Here is an 11,687-nt window from a genome sequence, read left to right as displayed (position 1 = left end):
CCTTCCGCACATTCCGAGTGCTACCTTCAGTGCCCAGGTTCTGTGAGTTGTCATTCTCTCTATTATCCGGAAGCGAAGTTAGGTATTACATCTTAACAATTTCCCAATTGATCATAATAAGCTCACGTTCCCTGTTTGGTTCACTAATCATATGGATGTTACATTAGGATAAAGTTAGTATCAGATCTTGGCAAGTGCTGTAAGCCCGTATAGATCTATGCTTCCACAACACTAACTACTTAAAGTCTTAACACCAGAGGTCTGATATTACTTCGCTTAAGACCTGCCATTAACGTAATACTTTAGTATGCCAGCTGGCTCGCGTGCACTGCCTATTCAGTAAGATAATTAAATACGCGAACCTATATTGTGAAATGTATAATTTGTTCTTTGAGTAATCTCAGTGTGATGACATAGTGGATTTCACAACGCAACAGAGTATACAATATGGGATAGCGGTGAGATGCCTTCCTCTGTACCTTATGCACAATAGGTAGGCAGTAATATAACACCTAGAATAGATTATATTCTTCACTAACAATTGCTTGTCGCTTACTCAATATCGTCAGTGAATATCGGCTCTTGGGAATAGCAACTGTACTCCTAATACTACTAACTAATTCACCGTATATCTTCCGATAGTATGTATATATTTGGATGAGATAGCCTTTTTGGTAGCTCATCCTCTCAGAAGCTTTCTCATGCAATACATCGTGCAATAATTACGCTCTATACAACCAGATCAACCCAATCACGACTATCAATTATTTCCTACTTCTACCATTAAAGTAATACATTTCGTAGCCTGGAAACAGTCTCCCTACCTACCTACACTTATAGCTGTAAGATATCTACTCGTATTGTTAGTTTTAACTAAACCTTCATATAGACGCGCTCCAAGTATAAATCCCAGATCTCGCTCTCAGTTCAACGACGCTTCATAGACATCTTTTCACATTATTTTTACGCACCCTACCAGCCAATATGCGCTTCGCTCCAGCATTCATTCTTGCTAGCGTCTTTGTGACTGCTTCTGGCCAGTTTATTATTGGAGCTCTTGTGCTGATTGAGTTTACCGTGGAATTCCTTGAGGCTGCAGAAGTTGTCGCTACCCTTGACGCGACTGTGGATATTGGGATTACTGCCGATGAAGTAGAGAGCGGGGATATCTTATTAACTGCTGAAGAGACCAGCACGTCTGGAGCAGTCACGATTCGATCTTCACCGCACGTGCAAGAGGTTGCGCATAGTGTCTCTGGTAGATTATCACTGCAACCTGTGCCAGCTGGCGCAAGCACGAGCACTGGACAGTTTGCTTTGGATGTCGAGCCTTTTGTCCTTAACCCTGAGACAGCATATCCTCATGTTAGGGTAGAAATCGACTGGTTGGCTGACTTCGCTAGAACGGCTAGACATGGACCTGGCTCGTCATCCACCCCTGGGTTCTCAATGTCCAACCTCAGGCTGGGTCGCCCAAACTATTCTGGCTATGGCGGTCGCGGTGAATTGAACTGGAGGATTCGTCAGTCAGGAGGAAGATTTCTGGCGGACCGTTGAACGTTTACTGTGGATACAAAGGACTTTGTTTCTGCGGACATACTGACCTCCATGTCACTGAGTCGTCTGCCTGTTTGCAGGTTGGTCAGCCAAGCCAAGAACAGCCAAAAATAGATAGAAATCTTTACAGATAGATTAATCAAGCCATTCTTTACAGCATTCCCTCACGACGTATCTGACATATTGAATCTGAATCAACATGTACATCCGGCAAACACAAGTGATGAATTGCATCACCATGGGACCTGATATCCACGTCACTCAATGCTTTCTTTTCCAAGTGTAGATAGCAGAGACCAGAGGCAACCTGCTTCCAGGACTCAAAAACATCATCGCTAAGCTCAAGATTTCATGTTCTACGCCATGTAAGCGTAGCCACTGTACCTGCAGTATTCCGCTGATAGATTACCGCACAGGCGTGTTCTAGTTCACTGTTTCAGAGCACCATAGTTTTGAGCTGTGGCATCCTCTGCGTAATCGTTCTAGCATTTTGCGACAGTGTATCAATGCTTTGGTGAGGCGCTTTCCGCCACACCTGACTAATTTTAATATGCAGCCAAAGCGGTAGTGACTTGGAGGAGCTTGCATTAAGTAACCGAAAATATTTGTGGGCCTGCTCAGCCCACCTGGGGCTGAAAACTTGGCGATAACATGTACATCAGCAGAGGGAATGTCTAAAAAGTGACTCTGTAGAGTGCAAGGGCCGTTTTAGATGCTAGCGTGACTGAGCTGAGCTTTCCTGCATATGCATAGCGGTAATGCAGTTGACTAATTTAGCCAAGGATCCTATAGAGCTTGTCCACTTTCATGGATGCGGATCCCAACATGTAACCTTACCCACATCTTATACGATGTCTATATCAGCTTTCGCTACGCTGTGTTACCTTACCAACCGCTTGTGTAAGTCCTACTTTCGGGCTGTTAACAGATGGGCTGATCGAGTCACTTCTGTTACATAATAAGTCGCTGCACAAATGCATATAGGAAAATCAAAGACTATATAGAGGAGAAGCTTCTCCTACAAGATCTTTCCCGCACGCTTCACTCTACAACAGACTTGATTAGTTATTTCAGCAGTCATAGAAGCCAATTCCAGATATTCATAATGCATTTTTCAATCATGCACGCTCTCACTCTTGCCCTCTTCGGAGGCCTTGTAACGGCCGACTGCTGTAAAAACGGCCTCGACTACTGCGGCTATGGTCTTCTCAACAAAGGTTAGGCTCTCTATATCCTGGCATCAGGTAAACTTTGTGACGCTGATTACTTTTCTTCTGCTTGATAGGCAATTACTATGGAGAAATTCAGACTGCGCTTGAGAGGGCTGGGCTACCCGTAGACCCCGATCATGTGCGGTACACGCTGTTCCACTGCGGCGCATGCACGGACACCCCAGTTGTCAGGTACTGTGGTGTTAACCGATGCACAGATGGAGGATCCGGGCACAGCGACTATTGCAGTTAGTTTGTTGGATGCAACAATAAGACGGGTCTTGGACTGAAGATTCATGGCATCATTCAACATGGAGCTGACCAATTCTCTTTTACTTCGCACTCCATTGTTTTGCAGGTGTCACATAGCCTCCAACAAGCTACGACGCTAACAGGCTTTGCTCCGTAAATAGAAGACGAATTGTTCTGTCATGTAATCGGTGTTACTACCCAAATGTTCAACTTTTGTGCAGAGCCTATTGTCGAAATTTGTAGCCAAGATCGTCCAGATGTGCAATGAAAATCTCATGTTGAGCGCGAGATTTTTGGTTCCCGCATCTGGGGCCCAGCGGGCTCAGAAGAGAGTCATGTGACATGTCTAAGTGGACTTGCAGTAGTGTTTATGGAAAAAAGATACAACAACAGTAGTCTCTTGGCTTTGTAGCAAGCAGGCCACACAATATACGGTGGTTCAGCGCCCGCCGATCCAAGCTGGTGGCTGTAGAAGAACTTGGCGATGAAAAGTACGAGACACCCACAAGTGTATGACACAGGCGGAGGCGATCATCTGATACGCAGATATACCAGAATTCAACATCAGAACACCCGATATCAATGCAATATAACCAAGAGAAGAGTTGACCCAAAGGGCACCCCATGAGCGCCCAGTAAAAAAAGACATCCGCACCGTGTTTCAGGAGGAAAGTCCTTAACACAGCGACGATGCGCTAAGGAATGAGAAACCACGATTGTATTATGGCACAGTAGAACGCATGCTTTGTTGATCGGCGAAAAAATACAGGTATTTGACGCTTCTGCAGACATACATATATCACGAAAATAATGGAATATGATGCTCTTAGGCCATGTGATAATTAGCAATGCCAGATATTGGCCAGATTGTCAAATTAGGTCTTATATATCTTCGCAAGCCATGCGTAAAGCCCTTCATGGAAAGATTCGAATGCCAAACATAATGTGTGCAGAACCCAAAAACTCGGAGATCAGTGTAATTGCATACATTTCGTATTGATCTCTTATGACGTGAGACCTGACCGGACTTACAAAGCATTCTGTCAGTAACGAAGATTACATCATAGGAGAAGTATTTTTATCGGCTGTCTAGTTTGCCACAGATTAGCCACAGGGATAGAAAATTCTGTTCGCCCTATAAAGTTAGTGGTTTCGAGGGGGTTCGCGCAACACCGCCGTTTTTCGCCGAAAACAACATGAAGAGAAGCCGATGTGGAGCACATCCTGTTTACAAATTGGTTGGTAACAACGACTATCTCTTGAAAAATGTGCAATCAGGGGGGCTGTCAAATCTTTCAATTTCAGACCACCGCGACGTAAAATATGAGTTTGTTTTTATATATATAGCAGCAATAGCGATACGTAGCCATACCTCACCCTGTCAGCACATTCTTCCTATACACGGAGAGCAATCGTTTTTTCCAGTGATGAATCGTATACTCACTTTGCTCGCCGTCACTCCAGCAGCTCTTGCTTTGGCTGGGGATGTTACAGGGGCCCCTGACCATAGCCCTCGATACGATTATGTTATCGTCGGCGGAGGAACGTCAGGTCTCGTTGTCGCGAATAGACTATCCGAAGACTACAATGTCACCGTCGCGATCATCGAAGCTGGAGATGTCGAACTTTCCAATACCAACGTGTCCGACACGTCCAAATATGGCGCCGCATTTGGCACTGACATCGACTGGCAATACCGAAGCGCACCTCAGCAGTATGCCGGCGGAGCCACTCAAACTCTCCGAGCGGGAAAGATTTTAGGTGGAACTAGCGATATCAATGGTTCGTACATATAAGATGGCTTCTTAGGGAATGAATTGCTGAAACACGGTCCCTAGGTATGACCTATCTGCGAGCGGAGACGTCCCAGATCGATGCCTGGGAACAGATTGGAAACCAAGGTTGGAACTGGGAAGATCTGATGCACTACTACTCGAAGAGTGAGTATATGCAGCCTCCAACTGAGGATCAAATTCTCCTTGGTGCCTCATATGATCCGGACGTTCACGGCACATCTGGTCCTCTGAGTATTGGCTGGACTGCGAACATGATGGGACAAGAGATCGTCTCGCCAGTAAACCGATCCTTCGGTGCGCTGGGCCTCCCTTTCAATCGCGAGCCAAACGCAGGTTCTATGCGTGGATTCACAGTCTTTCCCAAAACAATCGACAGGGCTAAGAACGTGCGCGAAGATGCTGGACGTGCATACTACTGGCCCGTTTCGAAACGGCCCAATCTGGATATCTACTTGAACTCCAAAGCCGAAAAGCTGATTTGGCATCCAAACACCAAGGAAAGCACGCCCAAAGCAAGCGGTGTTGTTTTCACTACCTGCAACGGCACATCTACAATTCTTGCCAACCGTGAGGTAATCCTCTCGGCTGGAAGTCTCATGTCACCACTGCTATTGGAAAAGTCTGGTGTCGGAAACTCTGCGTATGTGTAACATTCATCCGAGATGCTGATGGAAAGAAAGCTGACAACAACCAAAGTATTCTGAAGAAGGCTGGTGTTGATGTTGTCGTTGACTTGCCCTTCGTTGGCGAGAACCTCCAGGACCAGACCACCACGGATATGATGTACACAATGAAGAACACAACAAACCTCACGGGGCTTGCGGGCTACGCAGCGTATGCTAACGTGGAAGACCTTTTCGGAGAGGAACTCGACGCGTTCAACGAAACTATTGCGAAATCCATCCGCGAATATGCCGAGAGGACAGCTAACGCCAGTGGCGTCATCAGCGCTGATGTCACCGAGAAACTCTTCAAAATCCAATATGATTTGATCTTCAAGAACAAGATCCCGATCGCCGAAATTATTATCGCGCCTGCTCCCACTGCAGACCTTACGATCGAGTACTGGGGTCTTCTTCCGTTCTCTCGAGGTAGCATCCACATCAACTCTTCCAACGCCACTCTACCTGCGCACATCAACCCCAACTACTTCATGTTGGATTATGACGTCCAGCAGCAAGTAGTTGCGGGGAAAATGGCGCGTGCATTTACCAACACTGCTCCTTTCTCCAATTTGGTAACGGGGGAAGTCACTCCTGGACTCAACAAGCTCTCGCGCAATGCCTCTGATGCCGATTGGGCTCAGTGGCTCAAGTCTACTTGTAAGTCTCCATTTCATTCACCTTCAGGCAAGTGAAATCGAGTAATTGGACTCACATATGAACAGATCGCTCGAATTTCCACTACATCGGCAGTGCTGCTATGATGCCCAAGGATCTCGGAGGAGTCGTCGACCCCACTCTCACGGTATACGGTACTAGCAATGTTCGTGTCGTTGACGCGTCCGTACTTCCATTCCAGGTTTGCGGTCACCTGGCCTCCACATTGTATGCTGTTGCTGAAAAAGCCGCGGATATGATCAAGGCAGCATATCCTTAAGCGTACTAATAACATGGATTTATTGTTCTTTATATATATCTCTTCATTTTCGTAACCTAAGTCGTGTCTTAAAAAATACTCCAGATGATTGGCGCATAAGTTTGGGTAGCTATCTTCAGTAATTCTACATCCACACCCTATTTCATTCGTTTCTGATTCTCAATTACACTACAAGTCTTCCAAAACGGCGCTAAATGTTGCGCTTTTATATGCGTATGAAGGTCACGTGAACGGGTATTAGATACGCTGTGCGTAGATACCCTCTGCGCACAGATCTAGAAGACACTAGCTCTCTCCTCAATTAGATTCTGCTTAACCATCCATAACTTATGGGCTAGGCGCACTAGTCACGATGTGCGTACTGGATACTCTGTGCGCACTGTATGTGCTATACGTATACCAAATCTATACCCTCTGCGCGTGGTCTAGTGACGCTCGGTAGCTAATTTCGTCTCAATAGCTGGTCTTTGGTTACACTTCCTTATGTGCCGGCACTGTACAAGATGCTCTGAACCGTGCGGTTCATGACTACAGTTTAAAAGACACGCAGCACCACTTTGTAGGTCTATCAACGCGCACCTTCCATCATGGCATTCGGTTCTGTAACTCGGATTCTAGTTGGGCTATTGTCTACCTCCTCTTTTTCATCCGTCCAGATTCCAGATGGCCTATCTATTGACGATGCTACGAGGCAGTACCTCGAGTTTCTGTCTGCGGAGAAGTTAGTCAAAATCCTTGCAATCTTCCAGCAAGCTATGGGCGGTCAGGTTCCCGCATTGCCCGAAGTGATTGAAGCTCAGCAGCTATATTGGAGCTACGATAGGAGTCCTTCTTTCTATTCAATACGTTAGTAACCTTTCTCCCATGATTGTAAGTGTCTCTAGTGGCCAGCTTATTGACGCTAATCTATGCGCAGCACATGCCACAGTGTTAGACGATTGGGCCGATGCTTATCAGCAGGCATCAGCAGTGGTAGATCAGATGACCATTGAAGAAAAGGTTTTCGTTGTATCCGGACAGACGTCCACCAAAATTGGATACGCGGGCCAAATACCTGGAGTTCCTTGTCTTAGATTTCCTGGCATATGTGGAAACGATGGTCCCAGCGGTCTCATGACATCGCTGGTGTTAACGGCTATCCTTCTGCCATTACTATTGGTGCGACATGGAACAAAACGCTGGCCCTTGAACGTGGTTAATTCATGGGCCTGGAGTCTAAAGTGAAGGGTGGTGAGCAAACCAATGCTGGGGTTATCTTTGCAAGTACAACTGACATCATCATCATCAAGTCAACAATCTGATTGAACCAACAGTAGGCCCCCTTAGCCGCGTAGTTCGCCCATATTGACTTGAGAGATTGCATCTTCGCGTCGTATGGTACAGTAGCGGTATCCGGGTCGGGGTCATTCCAGTTTCCGATCCTTAGCAACGAACTTAGCAGACCGACGCTAACGCGTTCGCGAATCTGCTGTAGCAATCTATTTACGCCTCGTATCAATGGGATCCAATTCTCACCAAGGATACGCGAGCGCAGATCGGCTGAGGACTCGTTTGTGTTGCCATGATACAGATTTCCGAAGGTGGCGAAAATATATAACATGTTTATGGAGGCACTCAAAAAATAGCATCGCTGTCGCAATCATTGATGTTGCAAAGTTTGGCTTGGAAGTCGCGAAGGACTCTATTGTGGTGTTGTGCAGCTGTTGCGACCAGAGTATGCTTCCTTGGTGGGCCAAGGTAGGCGAGATGTGGCGCTATGAGGCTAAATATGCCATGCATGACGTATGGATTTTGAGCTCCAATCTGTACCATGGCAGTTTGCCAGATGTGATCAACACCTGGAGTATTGACCATGGTAAGGCTGGTGACGAGGGACCAGTGATGCAGTAGAACGAGATCGTTCATGGTAAAGGAATCTAGCTCTTCACCATGGTTGAAGCTTCGGGCCGATATCTTAGGCAGTATCGGTAAAGTACTGGAATCTGATAGTCCAGGTGAACGTTCACTAGGAATCTGCGCACGAGGTGTAACTGGGAGGTTAGCTCAACAGGCGCAGATGCTTTCAAGGAACGTGGAAATACGCAACGCGTACCTCTCCGCATGCAGTAACCACATCCACTTTTTCTTCATCGCACTATGTGATGTATCAGATAACTTGGTTCCAGATTTATTTTCAAGCTAAAGGCACCTTGATCTTCCTGTGTTTACACTGCAGACATCCGTTACGCGATTTGGTATGTGGCCGTCGTTTTCCTATTGGTTTTGGATCCATCATATCGGTGCGAAAGAGCCAAGCCGCGACGCGAAGCTGTTGATGGACACGGCTTCGGTACACAGAAATACTTTGGTCTCACTGCAATATCAGTGTCTCTGACAATGTCAACCATGCGTGAGGTATATGGAGACGAGATACACCCGTGCGACAGACACGGGCATTTTAGAGCTCAAGGCAAATTCCTGAAACACGTGATGAAGTCGGCAAGGTCCAAAGCTCTATCATTAACAGCTAACCAGATTGGTCCAACATTATGGGGGTGGCACAGGACGATCCAGGCGGTGCAGCAACATCGCGAACAATTCCACCAATCTTCAACAGTGTGAACTCAAATGTAAGGAACCGACAAGATTTTCATTTACGTTCTATGATATTACCATGATGATAAGTTTTTAAGGAGGTAGGTATACCGCTGCCCGAGGCCCGATTCCCTTCTCAAGATGACCATACCTGGCGCTTAAGCGGCAGTAAGCGTGGCCTTTCCGGTACGCGTCTGGGAGCAGGACTTGGGGATAGGGCCGTTGCAGCCGACGTTGGCGGTACCGGTCAAAGTGACGCTAATAACAGTTAGTACAACGACGCTAGGAAATAAGGGGACTGACGTACCTGTCGGAGACCTTGTGGGTGACAGTGATGGCGTAGAGATCGTAGCCGGGGCGGCTGCTGATCTGGAACGAGTATGCGGCATTGGCACATGCGTACACGTTGGACGGGACAGATGGATTCGGGAAGCTGTTTGCAGAACAGCTGACAGTGCCAGATGGGGTGGTCAGGTCGAAGCCAAGGAAAGTGATGGTATCCCAGTTGTCGTTGCTGTTGCTATCTTCACGGACGAACGAAGCATTGTCGATGGTAATTGGCTCGTCAGATGCACGGCATTCCAATGGGGCTGCTGCAACCACGGCGGCAAGGGCAAGACCAGCGAAGATTTGAGAACGCATTTTGGGTTTGATTAAGTGGGTTGGATGGTGTAGGAAGATCGAAGCGAGTGAAACGAGCGTTATAATGGTGGTGATTAGGCGAGCTGTGAACGTGAAGTGTGGTAATATTCTCGGCAGCAAAGCTTGGATTCTTATATCTCCCTTCCAGTATCCTTGGGTTGCTGATGAGCTGACACCTATTCGGCGCATTACCGGGGCGTTGACTCATGATACGACGGACCTCGTATCAATTGAGGGATATTCTGGCTCGTGCACCCGCTCTTCAATGCTATCTGTGCGCGTATACGAAATCGGAAAACAACCACATAGCATTAATCGAATTAGCCAAAACAATATTAGCTGTCTAAGTTGTCATAGACGAGTTTCCTCTCGAAATTTTCACCGCTGAGAGCAAACATCTTGGGATAGAAAAGCAGTCTTTTGGTCGAATTCTGGCGCACGGGCTGCGTGATTCAACAAAACAAGCTCCTCCGTACAGGGATCAGAAATGATCGGCGTCAAGCTTTGGCAATACCGGACGACGGAAATAGGTACACCGCGATGTCAAGCGTATTTTGTCCCGCCCATAAGGGGTAGGTGGCAAACAGGCTCTATGCCAGCAAGAAGCTCTTATTTAGCTCTAGCGCACCTTTTTTCGTTCTTTTCTTTCGGGGTTTTTTTTAGATCTACGCTCTATGTAGCGATGCTAAGAAGCTAGAGTAGAGATTCTAATTAGTAAGAACTCCGTTATTCTGGGGATAACTGGGTCTGTTCGTTGCTCATTGGTAGGGCAAAGTACGGTTGACATCGCAGTGTAATGCGTACCCCTGAAGCCAATTACCTAAGTTAGGACATGCTAGGTGTATGGAGACCGCTCGTATGCCCTTTGCTTTGCATACGGATATTGATGCCGGGGTAACGTGGCAATGCAACGTCGATTCTGCCTATGTGGAAGACAGATGCCCCCGCAGTTTCCTGAGCTAGCGAATCACGGTTATTACCCGCGTTTCACACCCTGGCTGCCAATAGCAGTAATCGGAGATGACTGCGGAAACGGTTCACAGGACCACTCACATCACCAGCGGTGTCAATAGCAAGCCCAGCAAGCTGGGTAAGCCGATTGTTACATGGAGCCTTGGTGGGTCAAAACTAACCTTCTACGGAGGTGACTGTCAAAAGTTCTTGCTAGCGCCACGCTAAGCCGCTAGCCTATTAGCCTAACTATTCTTAGCGCCTATATCAATTTTTTAAAGCTAGCAATAGCTTATATACTTATTCTTTTAAGCATTTTTAATTTACTATAGCTTTAAATATAGATATATTAACTTGCTCCTTTATTATTATATTAAAATTAACTTTTAGTAGCAAATCTATATATAAAATTATAAAAATAACAGGTATATTACTAACGTATTCCACCACCGAGAGTGCCACCCCACCGAGAGTGCCACTTTTTCTTGGCATCGCGAACTTCACGTACGAAGGACAATGCCTCAACAACAGAACGTGATATTTACTCAGCAAGAGGGTAGGCTTACTCTAGCAGTTCAGGCCTATCGTACAGGCCAGTTTAAGAGCATTCGACGCGCTGCAGCAGCCTATAACGTCCATCATCAGCAGATCTCTCGGCGGCTTCAAGGAATCACCTTTCGACCTACGACGCAGCCAAATTGCCAGAAGCTAACTAAATCTGAAGAGCAAACTATCGTACGATACATTCTTGACCTAGACTCGCGAGGATTTGCCCCCTGTCTATGTGAAGTAGCAGATATGGCAGAAAAACTACTACGCGTACGAGATGGCCAGCCTTTAGGCAAGAACTGGCCAGAGCGGTTCGTATCGCGTACGGACGAGCTTAGAACAGCCTTCAATCAAGCAAAGGATCGTCAGAGAGTTCAGCAAGAGGACCCAGAGATTATTAACGCGTGGTTTAACCTCGTACGAGAGACAATTGAGAAGTATGGGGTTGATTTAGACGACATCCACAACTTTGACGAAACTGGCTTTCTAGATGGGTGTAATTGGTTCAATAAAGGTAGTTACAGGTTCAGAACGTCGTACAAGACCTACTCTTGTT

At 46.6% G+C, this 11,687-nt stretch overlaps 5 protein-coding genes across 5 annotated transcripts; 4 read left to right on the top strand and 1 right to left on the bottom strand.

Annotated features, from left to right (window-relative positions):
- Window positions 1–750: 750 nt before the first annotated feature.
- On the top strand, window positions 751–2,078 carry SETTUDRAFT_164090 (uncharacterized protein; the record flags this gene model as incomplete). Its single annotated transcript, XM_008029645.1, has 3 exons — window positions 751–1,511; window positions 1,566–1,627; window positions 1,686–2,078. Coding segments are annotated over exons 1-3 (595 nt in total), but the record flags the coding sequence as incomplete, so codon positions are not given.
- Window positions 2,079–2,662: 584 nt separating this feature from the next.
- Window positions 2,663–3,021, top strand: SETTUDRAFT_90147 (uncharacterized protein; the record flags this gene model as incomplete). Its single annotated transcript, XM_008029644.1, has 2 exons — window positions 2,663–2,774; window positions 2,843–3,021. 2 exons carry the CDS (start codon window positions 2,663–2,665, stop codon window positions 3,019–3,021), a joined length of 291 nt encoding a protein of 96 aa, XP_008027835.1.
- A 1,426-nt stretch (window positions 3,022–4,447) lies between these two features.
- SETTUDRAFT_32654 (uncharacterized protein) lies at window positions 4,448–6,415 on the top strand (the record flags this gene model as incomplete). Its single annotated transcript, XM_008028867.1, has 4 exons — window positions 4,448–4,802; window positions 4,859–5,456; window positions 5,513–6,138; window positions 6,204–6,415. 4 exons carry the CDS (start codon window positions 4,448–4,450, stop codon window positions 6,413–6,415), a joined length of 1,791 nt encoding a protein of 596 aa, XP_008027058.1.
- A 587-nt stretch (window positions 6,416–7,002) lies between these two features.
- SETTUDRAFT_32653 (glycoside hydrolase family 3 protein) lies at window positions 7,003–7,639 on the top strand (the record flags this gene model as incomplete). Its single annotated transcript, XM_008028866.1, has 2 exons — window positions 7,003–7,261; window positions 7,332–7,639. 2 exons carry the CDS (start codon window positions 7,003–7,005, stop codon window positions 7,637–7,639), a joined length of 567 nt encoding a protein of 188 aa, XP_008027057.1.
- Window positions 7,640–8,892: 1,253 nt separating this feature from the next.
- SETTUDRAFT_164086 (uncharacterized protein) lies at window positions 8,893–9,718 on the bottom strand. Its single transcript, XM_008029643.1, has 2 exons — window positions 9,297–9,718; window positions 8,893–9,247 (listed from the first exon to the last, which is right to left on the bottom strand). The coding sequence occupies exons 1-2, from the start codon at window positions 9,629–9,631 to the stop codon at window positions 9,148–9,150; spliced, it is 435 nt and encodes a 144-aa protein (XP_008027834.1). The 5' UTR covers window positions 9,632–9,718; the 3' UTR covers window positions 8,893–9,147.
- Between the last annotated feature and the right edge of the window lie 1,969 nt (window positions 9,719–11,687).

The sequence above is a fragment of the Exserohilum turcica genome, assembly GCF_000359705.1.
Source record: "Exserohilum turcica Et28A unplaced genomic scaffold SETTUscaffold_3, whole genome shotgun sequence".
Classification (NCBI taxonomy): domain Eukaryota; kingdom Fungi; phylum Ascomycota; class Dothideomycetes; order Pleosporales; family Pleosporaceae; genus Exserohilum; species Exserohilum turcicum.
This window is presented reverse-complemented; position numbering and strand designations above follow the sequence as displayed.

Bases quoted from the DNA above. Each gene is read 5' to 3' on its own strand.
- SETTUDRAFT_164086 (XM_008029643.1), bottom strand. From the start codon at position 9,631: ATGCGTTCTCAAATCTTCGCTGGTCTTGCCCTTGCCGCCGTGGTTGCA. The intron at 9,248-9,296 runs GTACGTCAGTCC...AACTGTTATTAG, and splicing joins ACCCACAAGGTCTCCGACAG to CGTCACTTTGACCGGTACCG.